The sequence below is a fragment of the Pollachius pollachius genome (assembly GCF_949987615.1).
Source record: "Pollachius pollachius genome assembly, chromosome: 1".
Lineage (NCBI taxonomy): Eukaryota > Metazoa > Chordata > Actinopteri > Gadiformes > Gadidae > Pollachius > Pollachius pollachius.
The window spans coordinates 15,269,084-15,294,569 of NC_136934.1; the positions used below are offsets into that span (position 1 = coordinate 15,269,084).

Here is a 25,486-nt window from a genome sequence, read left to right on the forward strand (position 1 = left end):
CACACATACATGCACACACACAACACTTGTGCACATGCTAGTCACATGTGTGTGTGCACACCAAATACACTCAAAACACTTACAAACGTCACATGCACAGCCACACACACACATACAAACACATATGCAAAGCAGAAGGAAGGGTTCTACCACCTCCTTCAGTGCCGACTCCTGTTGGAGTAAGCAGCATGGCGTACTTCGTCTATGAAGCGTACGTGTCATGATTGTGTGGCTCTCATCATACAAGACAACATGGGGGCTGGCTGGGCGAGGGGGAGTGTGGGAGGACAGGAAATGAGAGTAAATTGTGGGGAATGGGCGGGATCGGTGAAATCTGGCTAGAGCAGCATGAGAGCCCTTGCAGGTGCAAAACAAGCCAATTAAGAGAGACGCCCAGTTAATCACTCAATGCATCATGCATCATGCAAATCAAGTATTTCACGCGTATGTGTGGCAGCTTTAACGGTGGCTGCAACGCAGAATACAAATCAGGAATTTAGCACTGATGAAAGGAAGAGAGTCAAGGCAAAGGAAGAAAAAGAAAAGTGGAGAAGACGGAAGAGGATCAACTGGTTCTCCAATGTGTTTTTACTGCACAAGACTCAGTTGGCATGGAGTGCAATTATAGCCGGGATTCACTTAAAACAAGGTTGATCAATTGATTGTGGTAAAAATGTATGCATCTTTAAAAAAGAAAAGTTCAATGTGTCTGAGGCACATGTATTTCAACATATTATACACACACATATTCTACCTTTAGGTGGACTAGGAATTCAATGTAAAATATGGGCGTCCAAATATTTCTGGTGCTTTTACCACAAACATGTGCAAAGAAAAACATATATAAAAAATCGTTTGTCCTTGTGGCAATAAAATATCTTAAGGGAAGCCACTTTCTGAAGCCAGCCTTCTACCCAGGCATGCAGTACTTTATATCTATTTATTTAACCCTGATTCAGTCCTCAACAACGAGTATCTGGTTCTGAAGTTTCACAATTTGGGTGGAAGGTTTTAATATTAGAAGGAAAATGACTTGTGGCAAATACTGCTGCAATTCTCTATGTAGGTCAATTAGTTCAAAACTCCCATGTGGTTGTTTATTGCAACACACAATATGTAATTCATGAAATGTAGGTATTCTTTTGTTCAAGTGTGAGGAATAATGGTGTGGGTTTGTGTGTGTGTGTGTGTGTGTGTGTGTGTGTGTGTGTGTGTGTGTGTGTGTGTGTGTGTGTGTGTGTGTGTGTGTGCATGCACCGGTTGGATTGAAACCCCTGATATGTATCTGATCTGTCCTGTTCTAGATTAAGGAAAACGCCTTCTATGATGCTATTACTGTTACTGCAAAATACTTTGAGAGGTCAGAAACTGAATTCAAACCTATCATGAGTCTTCACTCATTCTTGGCCACACAATCATGCAGTCTTTCCCTTTTGCAACCACAATAACAGACAGGGGATTTGTAATTGTTATTCCCAGTTAATACTTTAAAGATAGGTTCCCACGGCACAGCCATTCATATGGCTCCTGGCCATCTTGGCCTGGGTGACTCCTGAGCTGGATTATTGAACAGTTACATTTAAGTGGTGTTTATTCACAGGCATTGGCATGGTATTCCCCCTTCATTGTTGAACAATACCTCACAATACTTTACACCCTCCCACAAAGGCTGCAGGAGATTTCCCCCGGGGAGATGGTGTCCGTAAATTGTTGACGTAAGTAGGCCTATGGTCAAAAGCATAGACATCCTGTTTACACAGAACAGCGAATTGTATCAATGAAATTAAAGGTCCCTTCTGTATAGTCTTCTATTTATACTTAAGAGATTAAATGAAAAGCCTGTAGAAAAAAGATACATACTGTAAATATAATACATATAATACGATAAATCTGTCCCTGATTCTCAGATAGACTAAAGCTAAAGGAAATGCTGGAATTGCTGCAATAATGCTTCCATTCTAAATCTTTTTTGCAAATCACGTAAAACAACGTTTTGAAGTTGGAGAAAGAATTCATCCAATTTCCTAATTTAAAACTCCATGCAAGTGGAACAATCTAAATCAAGGCTAAATATTAATAATAAAGAGCAACAAACAAAGTGTTGTTTCAAGTTAGGTTGTATTTGAAAAAGTCGAATACGTGCAATATAATTGAACAGCAAAGGCATATAATACAAATAAAATATACGATTTGGATTAATTAAAAAATATTAAGAGTATCCCTTTCTCTGGGAGAATAAAACACCATCCATAACTGTATAAGCCTGCACTAGTTTCCTTCACAAACCCATGGAGGGATACTTTTAATGTCAGAAACGCACAATAATCTAATAGCATTTCAACTCGACGTCCAATTTATACTCTATTTTACATGTAATTACATTAGGCCTACTATGCCATTATATTACTATTGAATAGGCTAAATGTACATTCCTTTGGATATTTGTCAACCAATAGTCTATTTTTCCAGTGACAATATTATTCAATAAGAAATAATGAGTATAAACTTGTTATTAAATAAACTACAGTGAAATGTTAAATATTTATATTTTATAATATATATATTTGTGAACATGTAGAAATATGTAAATTTAAAGGTAGATGTAGATGTAAAACGATGGATATTGGGTAAGAACTTAACTCAATCGAGAGTTTGTCAAGTTTATTCTGGTTCTTCAAACAAGTCGGCCGTTATTACGTTGATAAAGGCGCAGAGTAATATGAACGTCGGCTCACTTGACCACAAACTAACCACGGGCCGCACATGTTTCAATGGCAGATAGAGCTCTTTTCTGCCACCTGTTGGTAGAAAAGGGCAAGTGCCAAGGCTTAAGCATCGATAATTATGCTTTAGACATGAGCTTGGCTTCCAGTGTGGTAGAATCACCAAACAGGGTTGGTGATTCATTAAAATCAATGACTAGATGCCATGGGAGGTTCGATTTCCTGAACCAATATAGGTTATTTATTGTCCAATCCAACATCTAACCATTACAGAGGTTTGTGAATGTGGTTCCCCTCTAATTAAAATTGTGGTTGGCCGTTTGTGATGGAATGCAACTGCACATGTACCCACTTGAGTTCAGTCAATTTGTATGTCCTATTCGGCTTTACATCTCAACACTATATAGTAATATCCTGCACACTTGAGGTCAAACAAAGCCAAACATGTAGATATAGACATATTTTATTTGGATAGCACATTCATTTTACATAAAAAACTGAATGGTAAATATATATATAAATCATACATACAAAACATTAAAAACATTAATCAACTGTTATGAGCTCATACAGCTTACATTCACCCTACACCTTAATTAAATGAATACCGTGATCAGTGGAGGAACTGACTAGATTCTGAGAACACAACAGAATATTCTGGATGCTTTAGATTCTCAGGCCAGAGTAGCGTAGCAACCAGGAGATGCCATCCAGCAGACCTGACAGAGATTCCGCCACAGTATTTTGTACCTTGAGATAGATTAAAAAACACACAATATAAGTTGGCATGTACATAAATGTGCATACCCCCCCCCCCCCACACACACACACAAATAAGCACACACACTCATACACTGAAACACATGAATTTGTAGTATGTTTCAACTCCATAACAGGCAGACACAGAGAAAGCTAAATATCGTGGTACATGCATTACCATCCACGGGTTAGGCAGCTGTGGCAGTCTCAGTCTCTGGGCCATCTCAACACTGGGGGTCCTACACCGTGCCCCAGTGGGGGTGGTTCTCAAGGCCGCCTCAGGCTCCAGGTCTTCCTCCAGTCGCTCTCTGGATACACAGGAGAGCACCAGGAGGGGCCTGGTCGTGGAACCCCAGGCAGGGCTCAACACTGCCTGGATCTTGGCGGCCTCCACCTGCCCATCACCTATCACCATGCACAAACAAGAATTATGCATTCACATTCGACTGCTCTTTTCACAAGCACCTTTAAAATGTCCTAAATGTACCAATTTGCACTAACAAAAAACTGGACAACGCAACTGTGCAATACTGTTTGCATTTAAATTCCGTCGTACCATATGCAATAACAATGAAGAGATTGTGATTGTGATATCAAAGACGTAGTTTATAGAAACGTAAAAGCATCAAGCACGGCAGGATTAGTTTTTCTGCGTGTGTGTGGGCCACTATGGAAGTTAAACTAAAACCTTAAGCTGACGCTGCTCATCGTCTTACCCTTCCCAGGCTCTGCATTGGCTACGTAGATAAAGCCGCTCACTGCTTGGCACACTTCCTGCACTTGAGGGTTGGGGACAAACATCGGACAGCTGGGTGGATCCGTGTCTTCCAATGTGAAGAGTTTATCATTGACGCTGTACTTGCCAACTCTGGCTCGGTCCCTCTCAGCCCTGCAGCCACACAGAGATGTCCACGTCGACAAGTTATAAAAGGAAGGGAACTCTAAAATCAGGAGTATTGTTACGTTACACTTACCTATTGGTTGAGTAGAGAGTCAAGATGTTTAGTTTGTGTTGATGGTTGTATGTATAACTGATTCCTGAGCCAATTCCTATATTCATGAAGAATGGGTGGGTTTAGGTTGGCTAAGTAATTGAATAATTACCAGGACAATTCAAAAACAAACAACTGAAAACCCAATATTGTTTTGGAGCCTGGATGGCCAGTAACTCCATCCACAATTGTATGAATCTGCATGGACACTTCCATGCCTGCATGACAGAATATAACTTGAGCTGTTGGTTTGCCTGTAATCTTCCAACACATATTTAGTTTTTCAGTGAATTATCATGTTGGAACACATCAATCTTTAAGTGCACATCAAGAGCACAGTTCTTCTGCTGATTAACAACTCATGCCATGAATGTGGAAATAAAAAAAAGCTTATAGCATGTCTGGTTTAAAGTACTAAGATTAGATTTCATGTTACTATTACAGCTTAATAATAATTACACAAAAAATGTGTCATGTTTAATGTAGTACATTTCTCTACCATTTATCTGTCTCCCACTGGGAATGGCAGCCACAGGCAGCACATCTGGAGCGTGCATGAGCCTCGTCACCATGGAGACATCCAGCTGTTCAATACCGGGCCCGAACATGGCGTAGCGTGGCTCAGAAGACGGTAGCAAGGAGGTGAGGTAGGAAGTGACAACCTCATATGGGGGTCTTGAAAACTGCCATTTTTGTCTGCAGGCGGGATGGCCCTTCATGTACCTGTGACAGTATGGTGGAATATATTCAAAAAGCTAGGAATAACAATATACAACATTTTATTGATATCCTGATTTACCCACTCTGCCATGTAGTCATATTTCGATACGTCCTGTTCTTCACCCTCCACTCTTTCCTCAAGCTGAAGGTCATCGCTACAGAGGGGAGATGCCAGGGCTTCTAGTTTAGGCATTGTCACGTGATCTATGGAGGACCAATGAGGCATATCCCGGAGCAGAATGTATTTCCATAGTAATGAATCCCTAACCAGAGCCCTCCAGTAGCGACTGGAAGCTCCTAGGCGGCAGATATCCTCAGGAGGAAGAAGCGTCAGGATCAGAAACTGTACGTCCACCTTAAGCAGGAAATGTGTTTAGATTTCTAATGTTCATATATTAACTTATAGTTAAAATGTAACTTGTTAGAATCCTGAAATAAAGGTGGGAAAAACTAGCGTGTGAAATTATATCTCACCGGTATTCTATCTAGAAGAGATGCATCCTCCACAGGAATCTTCGGACTTTGATTCGAATCACTTTCTAGTTGACAGGTGTTGTAAAAGAATCGATCTCTGAAACGTTTAAGGCTACGAATGACAAGCGATTCGCTGAGCTTCTCCGTTTGCGCTTCCATATTTACCATTGGGATCTGATTTTTAAAATGAAACTTTCTTAAACCAACCTTTGAACACTTCCTTGTTGTTGGAATACCCAAGTGCATTTTGGGAATGTTGTATGACGTATTTAGGCAATCACCAAATACACAATAACATTTGAAGTCATTATTCGGTAAGAGTAAGTAATAAAGGAATCTTTGTTAAACCAACGCGCGTATTTAATTTCATTGAGGACATAAAAAACAGAAAATGATTTTTTTTTCTCCTCGAAAAGAACACTTCAATTATAGGCATACTATCAGTTATGTGTCAGAAAAAAAATGAACTCGAAGATGGGATGACACAAACGAAGCATTACAAAGCAGATATTTAAACTGTACTTTAAAAAGTTCAAAGAATACTTCAGTCTCAATCAACATATTGTGACATATCCTTACCTTTTGTAATATAGACGCAATTAATTAAAAATATATTAACAAAAGTATAACAAAAATGAAAAAATAAAATAAAATAAATAAAAAGTCGCTGTGCAATGTCTCATTCCCAAATGGATTATCATTAACTAAATCTTTTTTTAAAAAAGGTTATTTTCTTAATAGTCTTTCTAATATTAATATTAATGTTACTTTACCACATTCTCAGAGCAGAACATATGCTCCGACCTGCCTGGAGTCAGGAAGATAAGTGTTTCAGGGACAGAGAGAACATTTGTTTTGTTTTATTAATCTTTCTCCTTTACCCCACTTTTACACTATACACCCAAAACCCTCTAGCCCCTTATTACCTCTCCTTTGGCCAGAGCTGTTTGGCATAGAATGAGGTTGCCTTTAAACACAAACCCAAGACTGTTTTACTTCACTTACTTAAGATACCCCAACCACCCCACTTTAAAATCACTCTATGCACATCAATGGTTCCCCCCCGTTGGGTTAAGGTTTTATTTTGGAGGCGGTACACGTATGTTTTGATCTTGGACTTGTGCCTGAGGGCAACTTCAGTGCGGGAGCTGCTTGGTGTTCTACTGTAAGATACTAAGGATTTCCTTGGCGTTTTCTGTGTTCCAGCCCTGGCCCTGCAGCGGGCCCTCGCAGGCCAGCACGTATTTGTTGAGGATCTGTGTTCCAATGTCCCGAAACTGGAGACGGTCTTCTTTGCGGTCCATCATGTCGACACTGCAGTCCTCGTACTTCACGGCCCAGAAGCACATCTCGCCGATGTACATCATCGTCAGCAGGTGAGTGTCGGAGAAGATACCTGAGCAGAGGATGAGAAAACCAAGAAGCTGATTAGCAGTGCAGTTCTGTGGTGGAGGACATAGCTCTACTTCACATAATGCCGAATGGAAATTAAGACTCTTAAATGAGTTAATCAAATATCTTGTTAAACTCCTACTATGCAGAGTATTATAGTCATGTTACTGTTTTAACTGGTTATGGATGCAGTCCTCCATGTTACAGAGCAGAGGCTTTGTAACATTTCTTTACATACAAATAGTAACAAGTACCTGTGCTGAAGGGTGAAGATAAGTAACAACATGCGTACCTTCAGATAGGAAGTTGGCGGTGGCAGTGTCGTGGAGAACCACCCCGTCGTTGAGTTTCACAGAGTTTCGCACCTGGAGCATTCGCATCAGGTAGCGCACACCTTCCTGGATACACTGATGGAGAGGCCAAAGACTCTCAGACGCATTGTGGTGCATCCGCACAACACAACAACAAAAGTTACATACAACTCCCTGACAAAAGGTACAGGGTTCGACCCCCAATGCCCACAGTCTACCTGTAGGCTCCCTTGAGCAAGTTAAATAGCCAATTATTTGGTCCGTAATGACCTATAAATGCATCATTCACTGCACATTGCTCTGGATATATAGCACTTTATTCCAAATTATGCAGAATGGATTAAAATGCATCCACGTCCGGTCATATAGGATGGTGTACCTTAAGAAATGTGTCCTTGTTCTTCTTTATCCATTGTTTCCGTTGGTGCAGAGTGTGACAGTACATGTACAGCAGGGCTCCCCGTCTCCAGTAAAGGCATTCTAAGAGCTCCAGGCCGAGCACAGACTGCACCTGAGGTCCCCCAACAGACCAAATACACACGCAGAACAATGAAATGGCCATTTCTGAATATCTATATAATGCTATGAATGCATGTTCATAGATTTGACATGTGCAGTATTGACGCAAAAGAGATGCCATCGTAGCATCGTCTTTAAATCATGTTCAAAACCAATTTCTCTTCCATCTAGAAGTAAGAGGCTTGTTTGTTCTGATATCATTTATGACAAATCACTAGTAATTCAGTTACTCCAGTTCACAATTTGTTTTCGTTCAAGCTATAAGAACAAACGCCAACCCCTGGCATGAGAGACTCTCATTGGTGCCCAAATTCATTTGCCAAACTTTGGTCAACAGATTACATCCTTAAAATCAATTTGGTTATTTTCCGGTATGATAGCAATGCAGACTTGGTTTAAGTACTTTAGAAGTGCTTCTTTTTGCCGATTGCTAGACTGTGATTTAACCATCGACCAAAGAAAACTACTGCAGATGTTTTGCAGTAAAAGTAGCAAGTGTAGGGCTGATAGAAGGGCATTTCACTTTAGGTACGAGTTATGAGGGGTTATAATAGACCCTCAAACGCTTGACTTCACTTAAGTGGGTGACTCAACAAAACTGCAGACTTCCTTCGGCATCACTGCTCTCTAAGAGGAAACCCTTATCCACAAAGAACCATTTGTGTTTCGGGAGGGTGGCAGTTCCCAGACAACAGTGATGTTGATTCAAAAAGTGGAGTATTTTCTTATATAGCCGTTAGATAATTCAACCAACACAAGCACACACACCTCTTGTGCTGGTGCCAGTCTTCCTGCCAACACTTCTGGCTCTGTGAGGTCCTGCAGCAGCTGCTGGATTTTGAATGGGGAACTGTCTTCAGGAAACTCCTGGTCCACAAGCCTATTTTCCTCATAAAATGTGATGTCTAGGATCACCTACATACACAAAATACAGAATTAAATGTTTTTTCCCAGCACTACCCACACAAAAAAGATATGTAGTATGATTCAGTAACACTGTACTATGGTAGTATTAGTCGTAATAGACTACTATTTCCTACATAACTTTGCTTGTAAAGCAACTAAAAACGAACATAGCAATGTATTTAAGACAATTATAAATAATATATAGTCAACCAGAATTAATAAAGATAATCTTATATTCTTTAAAAACAGGCAGTACACTTCCAGAATGTGACAATGATCATAAAAGGGGTTTGTATGTTTAAACATTATAACATGCACATATCTACATACAATATATCCACTTGCATCCAATCAGTTATTTTGTACGCCTTAAATCTAATCTCCAATGTGATTATGAGCATGTAGACACACTGCATACACACTTTCAATTTTGAAAGCATTAGTAATAATAAACAAATTCAACACATGTGTGTTGTGTGTTTATAAATCACTGCTTGATAAGACAAGAGGGGTAATCAAGTGATATCCTTGTGTTTACCTGTGTGTAATCCTGAAGCAGTTTGGGAAGACTGCTCGTCTCTCCTCCTTGTCTGTAGAAGCTTTTCAACTTGTCTAGTATGGTAGACGCATTCTGTAAATAGTCGTCATCTAAGGAAAAAAAAATCATACATAACAATTACAGACCTAACCGGATGGAATCGAGTATGTACGGCGTAATGGATGTCTGCTGATGACCAACTCTTTTGAATATGACATTAAGAAATTTTGTCCACACTTTGTTCCCCCTTGATGCTATGAGGGTAACTGACTGTTAATATGACATACACTTTCGAAGACAAAGCAGCCATAGCGGCCTAACTTGACTGGTAGAACAAGCGCATTCTCCAAGTTAACATTACGGTGGTCCTCACACTGCTGCTGGGAAACTACCAATTCTAAGGATCAGCAAATAAAATAACTGTCCACTCCGCATTATTGAGCTAACCTTAGCAATGTAGCCTACAGCTGTCCCAAAAACTCACTTCGGTAGCTGGTAATCCATCACAATTGCATTGCATCGAGCCAAACAATACAACCAAAAGAGGTGCAGTAAGCCATCTGGGTTTATGCGAATGTAATGTAAACACATAACGTTTAACCGGAGAACAGATGTTGTTATGGTAGCGTCAAGCTAGGCTACATATCGTTAGCACGCTAGCTAGTCGTATTAACTGGGCGGTCAGCCGCAACAGGGTTCGAAGTGTAAACGTTTATTTGTATGTCCCATATCCATACGGGGACTTAAAACCGATACCTTGTTTTTCCGATCGCAGGCTAGCACACTTTATGTCCAACTCAAATATCCGTCGCTCCAGCTCGAAGCCTTGTCGCCTGCAGTCGTCAGCCATGACTGAAAACCTTTGTCACGTGAGCGCTGGATTATTCACGTGCTCAAAGTGTGCGCGTGTGTGCGCGTGTGTATGTGCGTGTGCGTGCGTGCGCGCGTGTGTGTGTGTTTATTTTAGCGTCAAATTTGGTTTCAGATTAATTCCTATGATTAATACAGATTACTTGATAAATCCCCGGGAAAGTTTAATGTTGTTTTACAATTGCTCTGCTCAGGTTGTAAGAAATACAAAAAACACAGAGCAATTCAATATCTGATAAAACCTTGAATTAACCTTGATGATTTTTTTAGCATTTATATTTGATGAATTTTCCCAAACTGTGTGGTATACACAAAGCATATTGCTGTAGTATAGTTGGTAGGGAATCATAAACCTATGTCTGTTGGAACTCCTTTTTCTACAACTCTAAATACAATTTAACAAATGCTTTTTGTTGTTTTATTATTAACTCTTGTGGTTTCTTCGGACGGGCTCAATGGTCTCTTTCGTCGGCAGCGAAACGGTTAAATTCTAATGAGTTCGCCGAGCCTCCGTCGCTCATAGCCGAGCTGTGGTTTCACACCTTTGGTCACCACGCCCCTTTAAGCATATGTTCCGCCCCTTTCAGGTCCCGACTGACGTATTTTCAGTGCAGAGAACGTCGACGGCTGTACACGTCGGCTGCCATTCATGAGAGGCTACACCATAGCCACTTGAATTTAAACATCGGGTGCTCGGTATAGCTTACATTATAGCTCAGATATGGCGGCATTTAAAGCACTATCACGAGCGGAAAATGTGTTCTTCAAAAATGTATTTGGCACATGCAGATCCAAATCATACCTCGCTAAGCATGACTTGATCAAGGTCAGTATTGAAATGCGTTTTAATGAATGAAACATACACGTTAGCAAACAGACTAACCATGTGGCTCTTAATGCATGTGTATCCTCATTATGAATGTTAGCACTATCCCTGTAAATTAGGCATTTATGGCTTTTTACTTCGCATACTTATCTTGTTCAGGCAAATAACCAGGGAGGTTTTTTTTTCTTAATTGATGTATAGTAGTACACTTAATTAAAATTAGCTAAAATCCCCTTATGATTTAACAGCTCGGAACATATATAGTACAGTATATGTAAACTTAAACAACCACACAGACGCACAAACAGATCGAATACCATTCGTTTGTGTGACTCAATGTTGTAACGTTTGTTAAAACGAACGCAAACTATGCATCTAGGTCTTAGTCCATGTATTTTGAATAGGCCTACATTGATTGCATAGCTTTCATATTACTCATAATATACAAGTATCCGAAACCTCATCAAGCCCACAGTGTAAATACTGTCCGTTGAATGTTTGTCAGTGTTGCCCAACAATACTGCTTTTAACCCACATTGTATTTAATATCTCAACAAATGATGATGTCAGATACATGTACATATTATCCTTAAGCCAAACCTCAATAGCTACCGGTTCTCCTCCTTTGTAAGAAGTCAATCTAATGTACATGTTAAATATCATTTTATATATTGTCCTGCTTACATAAAACTACATTAAAATAAATGTATTTTGGAAGAAACACTTTGTCTTTTGTTAGCTGATCCATATAATTGAGCAATCTACCCAATCAAAGAAATGTAAACAATGAAATGTACTGCCCCTCAGGTTATTTGAATGCTGCATCATCCAGGACATTAGAAAATAGTCAAGTGGCTGGTGGCTTTAAGTCTGCCATAAGCCGTTGGCCAGCTTGAACGTTAACCAACTCCCCTTCAGATCTGTTTTGATGTGGGATTGTCCTCCGCCCCTTCTCTTTTGGTTTCCCTTTCTCCGCTATACTTGTTCAATGTCACACCCTACCAGTTAACTCTCACAAGGATCTTATTAACTTATCATTTTACAGTGCAGCAATACAGTGCAATTAACAAAGCTCTATAAACTCTATATCCTCATTGCTTTTGACTGTATTCCACAGACCTCCGGCTGTTACTTTTCCACGTCTGGCCAGAGAAACTCCAAGTTCTACACAGATCCCACTGAGGCAGTGAAAGATATTCCTAGTGGAGCTACTGTTCTGGTCGGAGGTGAGTTCAACTGTTAACCGACCACTAAGTTCTGAAAAGGTAGTGGCCCCGTCTATGGCCTGAATGAAGCTATGAGTTAGCATAAAGTTGTGATAGTAACTTGGCAATCATAGTAAAATAATAATCAAATATACAATATGATTAAGACGGACAGTACAAATCATAATATGACACCATGTCTCTACTCGTTTTAAACAGTTTCATGTAAGTAAAATATTAAAAGTCCAAATTAAAATAGTTTCCATATCTATTCCATCTTTTCTTTGTTTGCAGGTTTTGGGCTTTGTGGAATTCCGGAGAACCTGATCAAAAGTTTATTGAAAACTGGTGTGAAGGGTTTAACAGCCGTCAGCAACAATGCTGGGTAAGTGCATGTTTGCACATCCATGCAGTCTGTTTTAAGTGCTTTATTTGGTCTGGCACTCCTTTCCAATTGACTCTCTCCTGTGTTCATGACCTGAGACCTTATAACAAATGTTCATATGTGTGTGCTCATAAAATTTAATGTTTTCTTATCATGAATCATTTCATGCTTTTCTTCAACTGAAAATCGGCCCGAGTCATGCTGAGCCCAGGTGAAGATGTGTTGGTTCTTACCACTATAGCCTATACCCTTTGACTATGTGTCATTTCTGTCGCAGTGCTTTCTTTAGCAGATTAGTCACTAGTAGTCTTAATGTAGTAATCCTGCTTGCTGTGCATAAGCTACTCAAAAAACTTCACAGGTCACTGACTCTCTTTCACCCTTGTACACATAATCACAAATAGACTGCATTATTGTCAGCCATGCAAGGAAAAAACGATTAATTTGGAGGAGTTAGTTGTTAAGTGTCTTGCTCAAGGGCACCCTGGCACCTTACAGAGCCAAGGATTCAAACCAGCATCTCTCGACATGTGTGTTGGTCTCTCTGCGGCGCTACTGCCACCCCCTTATAGTAGCATGTTCTTGTCCAGCCACTCCGGTAAAGTATGTGACAATAAACATACACCAGAACGTCCTGACATTTTTTTGGCGTGAGAGGCCCCATGAGCAAATTAATCTTGATTATGATTGTCCATAAAGTCAATACAAATGTCATCACTTTGTACCAGTAGACAGTTTGTGTTTACCAAGAATGCACTCTGAAGTCTGGTGTTGGGAAAGCTTACTTTGGATAAGCAAATTCTACACAGCCTGATTATTCTTTTCAGATTTCTTAACCAGCAGGGTTCAGTGAAGGTCGCTGATCTTTGAAGTAACCTGAACATGCCTGAGATCATACCAGTGGCATTGCAAGCAGAAAAATACTGCTCGCTAACCAACCTGGACTTTATCACAGTGGGACTCCGCACAGATGCTCCACATGTTTACGTTACAGGAGCGTGCACAAGGTCACCATTCTAAGACCACTTTCATTTAATGTAGCAACAGGAGCAACCTGCGTGTTTGCATTTAGTTCCCCTCACTAATTCCACTGGCCAGTCCCCTGTTTGATTTCCTGCCTTTGTAGAGCTGCAGCGAGGAAGACACACTTATGTAACAGTTAATTTTAGAGGGACACCACATGCCATGGAAAACTTCCTCCCCCCTCCCGTCCCACTGCTGGCTCCATGCTGACTATCTCTGGGAATCGTGTTTTGCACCTCAATGAATACTTTCCCAACAAGTCCAGTCATTCCAATAGTTCTCTCTGCTGTCCTATTTGCTATGCTACAGCTGAAGCCAAAAATGTTACTTACTTGCTTTCCTCTGCCATGCAAAAGTTATGCATAACACATGCACAGGCCCGCAAACGCACACACACACACATTTAAATAATGATAAACCTTTGTTTAAATGCTTTATTTATGAATGCTAAGAATGAATATGCATAACTTGGATTATATTTTTCATGATCAAACATGTTAGGAAACCAAAGCAAACACAAAAGAACAAGATATTGCTGGATGATTCAACACTTTCTTTAAGGACGTTCACTCGTGTCCTCTCAGACACAGACAGTTGGCTATGTTTTATTATTTGGTATAGTGTTCCTTGAGAAGGACTTGAGAGATACAAGGGCAGCTTAACAATGAGCGCTTGCAGAAAGCTTTCTGAATGGCAGTCATGCAATGATAGAGCAAGCTTATCTATCACAGCGCTCCTGTTGTTAACTTTCCTGACCCACATGTCTAGCCTGGTGCCCTTTAGAGTCAGGTGACATCGCAGTGAAGGACAAAACATTGGAGTACAGGCACTAGAATGTGCGGTGACCATTGTAGTGAAACCATGGAAACTACAAATCACATTCTCTACACTGATGGGCACCACTATAAAACCCACATGCAGAGAAGTAGATAAAATTGGTGTGTGAGTGTCTGTGTGTGTGTAAAGGGGGGTTGGGGGTGGAGGGGTATTTTAATTAATTTCATAGGTTTAGTTTTTGGTTGGTTGGTACTAAACAATAAAAAAGAGTATGGCCCCAGTTATAGATTGCTAGATGAGATGTACTGCATTGCTTTGCTGCCATCCCTTTGATGAAGTAAGTCTAATATAATTTCAGTCGATTCTGCCATGTCCGTTTCAAAAGGTTAATGGCTGACCGACCTTCTACAATGTCATTCCTGGCTGCCATAACTGTAATACAATTCAGAGCGTTTTGCCCTTTTTATACAGCCCCTGGTGACACAGTAACCATGCCTTTTATTGTCAATGATAATCTTGTGTCTACCTCCCTTTTGAACTACTTTTATTTTCCAGATTTAATGTCTTTAATAATAAAACTGCAGATAGATAACTACCTCCATATAATGTACATTTTGGTATGTTATATGAACAATTTGATAATGATCCCTTTGATCGAAGAGATGAGTCAATCATTGGATATATGTAAAATGAGACAAACCTACTATATCATGGAAGGACACACACATAACTACAGCTACCACAGACAGAGTCACCGAACGGTACAACAAAGAAGTCGTAAAGTAATAAATATAGCGCTGGCAATCTTTAAACTGATATCAGCTGAGTTTAGCATACACAGTAGCAGTTGTTCGGCTTATCTAATCAGTGATTTGCAATAATGTCAAGATAAACTAATAGGCCATTAGTCAAAGAGATGTGCAGAGCTTTAGTGTTTGCAGCCCTTCAGGTAGTGGGAATTAAACGGTACTGATTTCTCCCAGTTCCAGTACTTGTTGCTTTATTAATCAAGCTATCTATTTGGTTCGCCATTAGTTGCTCCAATAGTGGCAGCTATTTATTCTGGGGACTGAAGAAAACATACAATATAGGTCATTAGTATATGCTACACGTGAACCTCCCAAGATGGCGCAATTTGATTGGTTCGCTATCTCAGGACATTGGGTAATATCCCATGATTGAGATCACAAACTCGGGATATTGGGGAGCGCGCGTGGTGGTCGTCTCATCACGCTAATAAAAACAAATAAATCGCTAATAAAAACAAATAAATCCCGGCAAAAAGTCTTGTTTATTTTTGGAGTGTTCACGTGTAGTATATACTAAAACAATTATTCACCTCAGGCTCCGTGAATATTGGGGAATAGTCCCCTCTACCTTCGGTCTTGGGGGGTGTTTCCCCACTATTTACTTTGCCTTCGGCCAATAATTGTTAAATTAATTAAATATTATTAATCAACCAACTTATAATACTTTCTAAAGTCTAATATAAACCTGACCATTACAATGGATTTGACCATGGAACAAAGGACGGCATTGAATATATTCATTTGTTCGTTAAAGACACAGCTGAATAAAATCCCGAAATTCTACCCGTTTCTTAAAACTACATTTTCCCTCCTGAAAACTCCTGAATACATCAATTGTGATGCTGCAGGAAGACTTCTTTCCCAAGGGCCTATCCTTTTGCACGCCTCACAGTGTCCCCATTGTTGTCCTCTGTGTTTAGGACCTTTCATGCCTCTAAAGGGGCTAGGGCCAGTTAGGTCAGGTGACGTTCTTTTTCTTTTTTGATGAACAGAGGAGTTTGGGGTTGTTTTTTCCCCCTGGCCTTTTGCTTGGTCCAAGTATCGGTAACAGTGTGGTGTCAAAATCTACCTTGATGTCAAACCAGCCATAGCCCACAGTACAGTACAGCAGTAAAGTGAGTGAATGTTCTGCATGAATAAATATAGTTTTTTCTTTATTCATTCTGTTTTCAGTGATGATTCTCTCGCTTTGTGTTCACGGGACCGAAACACACAGACCAGTTGCTTTTGCCTGCTTCCTTAAGCAGTATTTAGCTTCAAAAAAATTCTAATGATTTTATTTAGGGTTGGGCTGTCTTTTTGCATTGCTGAGAAATTTTCCAGACATGCAGAGTCTAGTCCAACCCTTAATAATAACCACAATGAATCACTATGTCTGGTGATTACTAGTGCTTAAGGCTCACATGCTGATCTTGGCCTACTTCGAAGGCACATGAAACAGATAATAAAACAAGTTGTGGAAATACAGTAATGAATAATGCTAAAATCCAGTTTGATTGGACAATGGAAATGTTATGACGGCCATGAAAGGATAGAGATTTTCTATTTTCCAGCCTTCATTATTATTAGTTATTACTTGATAGTTCTTTTAAATTAACTTTTTTTTTTTAAAGACTTTATTTTGTGTTCCTGGCGAGCAAATTGAATACGAGATGATCGTCCTTTTTTCGAAATACTAATAGATTGTGTGTCGCCCCTCTCTCCCTGTACCTCCCTCCCCCCAGAGTGGACAACTTCGGCCTGGGTCTGCTCCTACAAACCAAGCAGATCAAGAGGATGATCTCCTCGTACGTTGGCGAGAATGCAGAGTTCGAGAGGCAGTATTTGTCGGGCGAGTTGGAAGTGGAACTCACACCTCAGGTTATTACAAAACACAACACATTCGCACCAATATACAACCAAACAACCACCTAACCAGAAGGATTCATTAATTATCTCTAAAACTCTGCAATGTCACTGCACGTTTTGGCTTTGAGATAATAGATAATAGATCATGTATAAGTAGGTAAATGTCTGGAGTAAATGTATAGAATAAATGTCATCTATTCAGGACTCCATTGACCCAGGGAAAGCTCTCTAAGAACTCACCAATACCTTGCTTGAAGACTTGCTTTGTCAATAATACAAACACACACACACACACATACACACACACACACACACACACACACACACACACACACACACACACACACACATATACACACATATACGCACACGCACACTTTTCTTATAAAAATAATACAAAATCTTCTACTTTATTTTGACTGGCAAACTCTACCGAGGGGAAGTTCATTTTTTGAATGTAGAAAAACATAAAAGCATTCGGTTTCCCGTGTACTCTTTCTCAGGGCACACTGGCAGAGCGGATCAGAGCAGGTGGGGCTGGGGTCCCAGCCTTCTTCACCGCTACCGGCTACGGTACCCTCATCCAAGAGGGAGGCTCCCCCATAAAATACAACAAGGATGGCACCATCGCCATTGCCAGTGAAATGCGAGAGGTGGGAAGCTTGTTTCTGTAGCCTTCTTTTCAATTCACCACACAATTTATATCATGCAATGTGTATCTTCTTGTATATGTGACCCATACCCAAATTTTCTTTGGTAGTTTACCCTGAATTGGGGAGTGTTACACGTTCTCAGATACCTGATTTTTAATGCCCAACCTGTCTTCCACCACTGGATACCAACATAATTTATACAACCTGACCGGGCCTGGGTTTAAACAGATTATGTGTGACTCACAGCTAATCAGCTCTTGAAGTGTATGAAGACCATTTGCATGGCATTGGTTTTAGACTGGTCCCTGATAAGATTATAATGCAGTGGATAATTTCTACACGGACACTAACGGCAGCTTTATCTTTATTGCACCGTTCACACAACGCCATATATAGAACTTAAAAACGGAAGAAGTCACATGTAAAATTCTTTCTTAAAATATCCTTTAAAAAATGGAGAAATGTAAAATACAAGAAATAATATATATTTTAATTATAGTTTGGTAAGAGAATAAATGTAGTTGAAATTCAGCTTATTTTATTTGCTGAAAGTTTATTATCCTTCCTTCATGGTTTAACAAGTTCCCAAAACCGTTTTCATTTGTGGTGGCTTCCAGGTGCGCGAGTTCAACGGCAGGCACTACATCATGGAGAAGGCCATCACCGGAGACTTTGCCCTGATCAAGGCCTGGAAGGCTGACCGGGCCGGCAACATCATCTTCAGGTAAATGCCGCAAAGACGAATTCAGGCAATATAGAAAATAAGAGAAGAAAATGCTCTGGAAAATAGGGCCACTCGATGCTAGAGCGACAACAGACCCTCAGGGCGAGAACAGCAGGGACATGTTATCATGTCATCAAATTAGATCTCGCTGCTGTCATGCGGACACATTTGGAACAACCTTGCGTGTTGTCACAACATGGTTCTGAAGGAGGAATGAACATACCAGTGCGGGCTGCAGGAGATCATAGGGGTAGTGAGTCAACAGATAATGATTTGCTTGACTTCGTTTTATCCCGATAAATCTAAACAAGGCGCCGTCAAAGAACAACCTTCTACCGTGTGCCAATCAGCTAGTGGTTGGGGTTGTTTGTTCTTTCCACTAGAGGGCAGTATACCAACTCCATAAAATTCACGTAGCTGTTCACGTTAATTCACGTAGTGTTAAAGCTGCATTGTCCAAAAAATTACTATGTAGAGTGAAAGTATAACAACTCAACACTAACGCTAATGAAGTGGAACCTCTGCTCTACCCTTGCCCTATTAGGAAAACTGCCAGGAACTTCAACCAGCCCATGTGCAAGGCAGCGAAAACCACTATTGTAGAGGTATGTATGTCCTAAACAAATTGGGGTAACGCTTTATATTAAGGTCCTTGTAATAAGCTTTAGTTAATATGTAATAAGGCCTTATTATATACTTATGACATTCATTTGTGTTAATAAGACTATCAATAAGTGTTAATATAACATAATAAATATGTTTATTGTGAGATTATAAGACTTTTATAAGCACTTAAGAAACTTGTTAACTATTTATTGATTGCTTAATAACATTAATAATGGTCCTATATATAATAATGTGATTCTTATAGTTGTTAATAAACGCATTACAAACCCATTTATTGAGTCTTACCAACTTGCCTATATGTCACTGTTAAACCTTTACTAAGCAATTTTTATGCTTATTAAGTTTAATAAATCCTTTATTTAACTGCCAATTATGCATTTTTCAGGTATGGGATCTATAGCTGGAACCATGCTTATTAGGGTTAATAAGTCCTTTATTAAACTGCTAATTATGCATTTTGCAGGTACGGGATCTTAAGCGGGAACAATGCTTATTAAGGTTAATAGGTCCTTTAATATACTGAATGCCACAGATATATTTTAAGCATTGGACTGAATGCCACATAAATATATAATTGTGTTTTTGCACGTTTGCAACGTTTAAATTTTCAGGGGAAAGTATATGCCTCTACTGGTGTTGCTTAGGCCAATAGCCTTTTGAGGCAGTGTTGTTTCTGAATATTAGTGTTAAGGGACAATAATGCTCACTATCACACATTATTCACCATGTCTATGGACACATTTTTATGCAGTCACATGTTATCAACTCCCCCCCCCCCCTGCCCCCCGCTGACAAAATCTCACTCTGAACTCAGTTCAAAACTTGAGAGCCCTGTGTTGGTCTGGGGTGCTCGTGCCGACGATTCGGACATGTCCTTCAAACGTCCGTCAAACACTTCATCAAGCATATGCGTCAAGCCATCATCCACTTGCATAAACAGAACTTCCGGTTTAAAATGACCTTTAAATAAAAGCCTTTAAAGGATATATTATGAGGCACAAAACAGATCACATTCGCTCAACATGTGCAGACTTATTAACCTTAATAAGCATTGTTCCCGCTTTAGATCCCGTACCTGCAAAATGCATAATTAGCAGTTTAATAAAGGATTTATTAACCTTAATAAGCATAAAAAATGCTTAGTAAAGTTTTAAAAATGACATAATAGGTAAGCTAGTAAGACTCAATAAAAGGGTTTGCAATGCTTTTGTTAACAACTATAAGAAACTCATAAGACTATTAATATTAGTAAGCAATCAATGGCACGTTTCTTATAAGTGCTTATAAAAGTCTTATAATATCGCAATAAACATGTTTATTATGTTATATAAACACTTATAGATAGTCTTAACACCAATTAATGTTAATAAGCATATAATAAGTGTCTTATTACCTATTGACAAAGGCTTATTACAAGGATCTTAATATAAAGCATTACCTTAAATTGGTTTCTCAGATGCTTGCAACATTCAGCCTGACAGAGGGATTCAGAGGGACAGAATTGTCAACATGTCCACAGTGTTTTGCTAGAACTAACTACGGTCTACGTAGTTGATATATTCAATACTATAACTATGTTACAGATTTACTTGGGACTGGCACAACCATATTATTCACTTTTTTTTCAAGTAGACTGACTCGTATCACAAATCTGCGCTATGTTGTTGCATCAACAGTCTTTGTTGACTTTCAGGCTTCCATACTTACTTTTCCCCACTTGCTTTGACAAGGTAAACACATTTTTCCCAACAATTGAAGCCCTTTAGAGTTTAGAGTCAGATTTGCACACTTAGAATCTGTGTGACTATAATGGGAATGCTGATCATCCCCACTTTACACGTCTCATTTGATTCCATCTGGCCAACCTGTCATCTGAGAGGAATCAAAGTCTCTCTCTCTCTCTCTCTCTCTCTCTCTCTCTCTCTCTCTCTCTCTCTCTCTCTCTCTCTCTCTCTCTCTCTCTCGTACCCTTTCCACCAGCTTTACATTTTTCTATTTACACACAGCAGCTGAGCAGCTCAGCATGGCCACTAGTTTCACAGTTAACACCTCCATATGGAAAACTATTTGAAGAGCATCTCTCAATATACCAGGCCTTCTCTTTCTTCTCCAAGTTGAGAATTGTTAAGAACGATGGCTATAGAGAGCAAGATTTGGACAATAATTAACCAAAAATAATGCTCCTTTGTCCTCTGCATGTTCCCAATTTTTGTGAACCTTGGCAACGACAGGTATGATATTGACAGAAAATCTGGATTCACCTAACCGATCAGGGAAGAGATACCCTGATTTGTCCGAAATGAGCCGGGGTCAGTTAGAAACAGAGATTCTCTCAGAGAATTTCACTCACTAATAGATGACAGACGGCTATGACATTTCAAACAAATTACACTCAAATTATAACTCTTAAATCTTACCTACAACACCTTTTTAAAGTGACGTTGGGGGGAATTGTGAATTTGCTTTAGGGGTGACATCATGAATGATCAAGCATTTGAGTGAGCGAGTGCTGCTCCTGGCCACTCAGGACTTGGTAGGCTGGCTCTCGTATTGAACAGTCTGCCATGACTCTTGGGGGCGATGTAAAGTGATGACATAGCAATGACAAGCTACAGAGAAGAGAATGAAAAGATAAATGGATCAAACAGAATTTTTATTATAGGCTTAGATATTAATGTAAAAATCAATCGCAAAAACATATTAGGTACATTAAAAACTCGGCTTTCCTCCAACCCTGAGTCAAAGCTATAGACTTATAGTAGTTAAATGAACCACTGACCTACTTTAACCAATAGCCTGCTGTTGCAAAGGCAATTATGAATAAGGACACTGAATAAGTGTTTTGGGGGATTTTTGTGTCTAAATAGGACAAAAGATATAACCAGGGGTGATTTAGCTATTACCATTTTAGCCTATTTTCTTAAATAGGTGTCAAATCTGTGGATGGAGTATGTGCACCGAGCCTAGTTTCTAGAGCCCATTTGAAACAGTGTTTGAGTGGATATTATGGCTGAGGCTTTACTGTAGGTTCTTGCAATCGATTCACTCTTTGAGGTTTTGTGCGTTTACCTGTTTTTTGTATATTCAGATGGAGATATTTGCATATCAAACACATTCTTTTATCCAGGCCGACCGTGTAAACTGCACTGCCACACACACATCCACTGTATCAAATGGTACAATCAAATATATTATGGGTACGCTCATTATTTTTATTTGTCATTTTATGTAAGGAGTGGTGCATTCTCGGGAATTAAAGAAACCATTCTGGGCTAATCAACACTATCAAAGTACAGCATTTAAAGAAGTAATTTGGGAATTATATCGACGTTCCAATCATCCTTTGCTATTGCTTTGAAATTACGTTCTCATTTCTTTGTAATTTCTTGTGAGTTACATAACAAAGTCTAATACCGTTTTTTAACGTGACCGGTAACATTATCTTGTAGGCCTGCGGAAATCCTGCTCCCTCAGTGCAGTGAAGAGATCGTTGGTGGCCTGTGCGCTGAATATCAGCTGGCCTTTATCGCTGCAAATGAAGCGCTTATGCGCCGCGGAGATAAGTCGACCTTTAGCATTCAGAGCATGGACAGTCATGAATGTGGCAACGAGATAGTCAATATTAGTCCTGCCGTTAGTGTTGTGTGCCCAGGCTTCACTGTAACCCTTCGGTGAATACGCAGGTGGCCTCGCCACAGCCTTCTGGGGAGTATTGTCCATTACCCGTCCAGTGTGGGCTGATATTCATTGCTGATTTACTCCTCAATGACATTTGGAGAAGGGTTAACTGATTACTCTCAAAGGACAATTTATTTCTCCTCCAGACCAGGGTTTGAAGACTTTTAAAGTTAACTGGATGGTCGAGGCAGTGGTTTTCTTTTTTTACATTTTTTTTTTTTTCTTGCTTCTTAAAATGCCCTATTTTTTGTTCCTTTACCTGAGCATTATAGAATACACATAAGGATATAATCGTCCTTTAAGGATTCTTAGCACTTTGAGCATGATACAATACACAGAAGAAGGTGTCTAATCGTCCTTTTAGGATTGATGGCACTTGGAGCATGATGCAATGCACAGAAGAAGGTGTCCTCCCTCATTATCCTTTTAGGATCTGTGGCCCCAAGGGAGGGGCCACAGATAGATAAATCGTGTTGGGGAACTGGGTCACATGATAAATGGTAAATAAACCATTTAATGGTTCTAATCAATCAATTTGAACAGTTGTGGATCGCTTGGGATCAATAAACCACAAAGCATACCTGGTCGCGTCTAATCGCCATTTGTTTTACAAAGAAATTAGCCGATAAAGTCATTTGTAATTACACGATTTCAAATGAGCTATACACTCATTCGTAATTACCAAATACCCACTATCCTCCAAGGTTGCTAGGTAACCAAGCCCTATTAATTGATTGCTCCATATCCATGCTTTCCAGCTGGTTGCGTGGCCGCAGGTACGTTGAAAGGCCCCAGCGCGTTGTGAGGTACAATTCTCTTTGGTGTGAATCAAATCAAAGAGAGGTGTGTGCGTGTGCGCGTGTGTGTGTGTGTGTGTGTGCGTGTGTGCGTGTGTGTGTGTGTGTGTGTGTGTGTGTGTGTGTGTGTGTGTGTGTGTGTGTGTGTGTGTGTGTGTGTGTGTGTGTGTGCGTGCGTGCGTGCGTCTGAGAGGGCAGGGGTCTAATTGGATATGAATGAGTTCCATCCTTAGGTGTTTGAGCATTAGCCTCCTGCTGTCCAACTGTGGTGCATTAAAACCACGGGTCATTGCCTCGGTGACTCAGTCCATGCTGACCGGTTAGTGTACTCTACGGTTGCCTTCACATTTTGAAAGGAGTCCAAGTCCGTTTTTCTCAAGTATTTGGTATCTTTCAGTACACGTACCACACGGGGATGTAGTTGTGTGTAGTGTTACAAGCAGCCGGTCCCTGATCAAAAGCAGGTCTCCCCAAAACTGCAGTCTTTTGTCTTTTGACCAGATATAGTGGCTATATCCAGTTCAAAAAATACAAGCAGACATTAGCACATGCATAGCTGTAATTTTTGATATTTGGTACCTGAAAAAATTAAGATCCAGGATTTTAAAATGAAAAATAAAGATAAAAAATAAAATAATTTAAAAAAAAAAAGCGAGCATGCGGGACTTGATAGGTGAAGGTGTGGGTGATGCCGGAGGAGGCCGATATGAATGTAATGCAAAACAATAGTGTAGTTTGAATCCATGAATGGAACAGCAAGCGAATAATGTTCTAATCTAAACAACCAACGGTTCTGTCAACGCTTGCATGTTACTTTGCAGGGGATCATCGTTTTTTAAACTGTGAAACCCATTCATTAGGCTAGTGTGGGATCCAATTTACCAGTGTTGCATCTGAATTAAATGGCGGCATTGTGGGAGAGAAATGTGAGTCTAAACGTGGTATTGGAAACCAAAACAAAGCTGTGGAGTGGAAGGAATTGGTTTTGTCGTGCAGTCATGTGTTTTCTATAGGTAGGTGCACATGCTACCGTCGCGCTGTGTTGTTCAACTAGTCTTTGCTATGGGCTTAAGGGCTCACAAATTAGGTTAATAATCTGGGGCAAATGTACGCCATACAATGGGACAGAGATGAGAGGAGAACAGCGGGTTCTGCACAGCCTTTGTTGGTGAGCGAAGCGGTGGTGTTTGAAATGGATGATGGTGCCAATGAAAGGCATTTTTACAATGGCACCTGAATTGCATGGGAAGCAATGAGGACTTGAAGGGGAAAACCATGATGTATCTGAAGACTTGTTTCTAAAAACCAACAACGATTTACATTATAGACATAGGGTAGACTTGCTAGAATTGGACATGGGACTAGTTTCCTTGGCAGGTTAATGAAAAGACGAAACCTCAATATATCAGATGACAATCTCTTCAGTATGGGTGTTTAAAATCAATGATTGCCACAAATAATAAAAACATTTAGGACTACATAGACACACACAAGATGATCTCTATGAACTAGTTTTAAGTCATTCCAAATGTAAACATTCATGCATGGAGGCAGCCCAGTACAGACTGTGAGGGAAATGGGAATGCTATAAATATACAGAGTAATAAGAGTGTGGTGTCGTTGTCACCCCGGAGCACTGTCGTCTCTTCCTCCTCATCCTCCTGTCTAGGAGGACACACACATACACACACACACACACACACACACACACACACACACACACACACACACACACACACACACACACACACACACACACACACACACACACACACACACACACACACACACACAGGCACAGGCTCCCAGTCTTGCACACCTCAGCCAAGTGGATTAGAGGCCCAGGTAAACATATATTTTATATATATAGTATTAGTGACAATGTCTGAACACAGTGTGATAGGAAACAAAGCTAACAATGTGAAACCTA

The 25,486-nt window shown here is 40.0% G+C and overlaps 3 protein-coding genes across 3 annotated transcripts in view; 1 reads left to right on the forward strand and 2 right to left on the reverse strand.

Moving 5' to 3' along the window:
* Positions 1-3,170: 3,170 nt before the first annotated feature.
* On the reverse strand, positions 3,171-5,882 carry fbxo4 (F-box protein 4). Its single transcript, XM_079736085.1, has 7 exons — positions 5,669-5,882; positions 5,278-5,549; positions 4,974-5,197; positions 4,457-4,532; positions 4,199-4,371; positions 3,661-3,887; positions 3,171-3,473 (listed from the first exon to the last, which is right to left on the reverse strand). Exons 1-7 carry the CDS (start codon positions 5,834-5,836, stop codon positions 3,390-3,392), a joined length of 1,224 nt encoding a protein of 407 aa, XP_079592211.1. The 5' UTR covers positions 5,837-5,882; the 3' UTR covers positions 3,171-3,389.
* Positions 5,883-6,012: 130 nt separating this feature from the next.
* On the reverse strand, positions 6,013-10,210 carry rimoc1 (rab7a interacting mon1-ccz1 complex subunit 1). Its single transcript, XM_079733841.1, has 6 exons — positions 10,091-10,210; positions 9,335-9,444; positions 8,659-8,805; positions 7,751-7,882; positions 7,353-7,467; positions 6,013-7,064 (listed from the first exon to the last, which is right to left on the reverse strand). The coding sequence occupies exons 1-6, from the start codon at positions 10,182-10,184 to the stop codon at positions 6,829-6,831; spliced, it is 834 nt and encodes a 277-aa protein (XP_079589967.1). The 5' UTR covers positions 10,185-10,210; the 3' UTR covers positions 6,013-6,828.
* A 619-nt stretch (positions 10,211-10,829) lies between these two features.
* Positions 10,830-25,486, forward strand: part of oxct1a (3-oxoacid CoA transferase 1a) — a 38,014-nt gene continuing 23,357 nt past the window's right edge. The window contains exons 1-7 of the mRNA XM_079729558.1: positions 10,830-11,030; positions 12,148-12,256; positions 12,530-12,620; positions 16,954-17,089; positions 17,581-17,730; positions 18,348-18,454; positions 18,999-19,059. Of these exons, the coding sequence (XP_079585684.1) occupies positions 10,926-11,030; positions 12,148-12,256; positions 12,530-12,620; positions 16,954-17,089; positions 17,581-17,730; positions 18,348-18,454; positions 18,999-19,059 (759 nt within the window). The 5' untranslated portion in view covers positions 10,830-10,925. The remainder of the gene's footprint in view (positions 11,031-12,147; positions 12,257-12,529; positions 12,621-16,953; positions 17,090-17,580; positions 17,731-18,347; positions 18,455-18,998; positions 19,060-25,486) is intronic.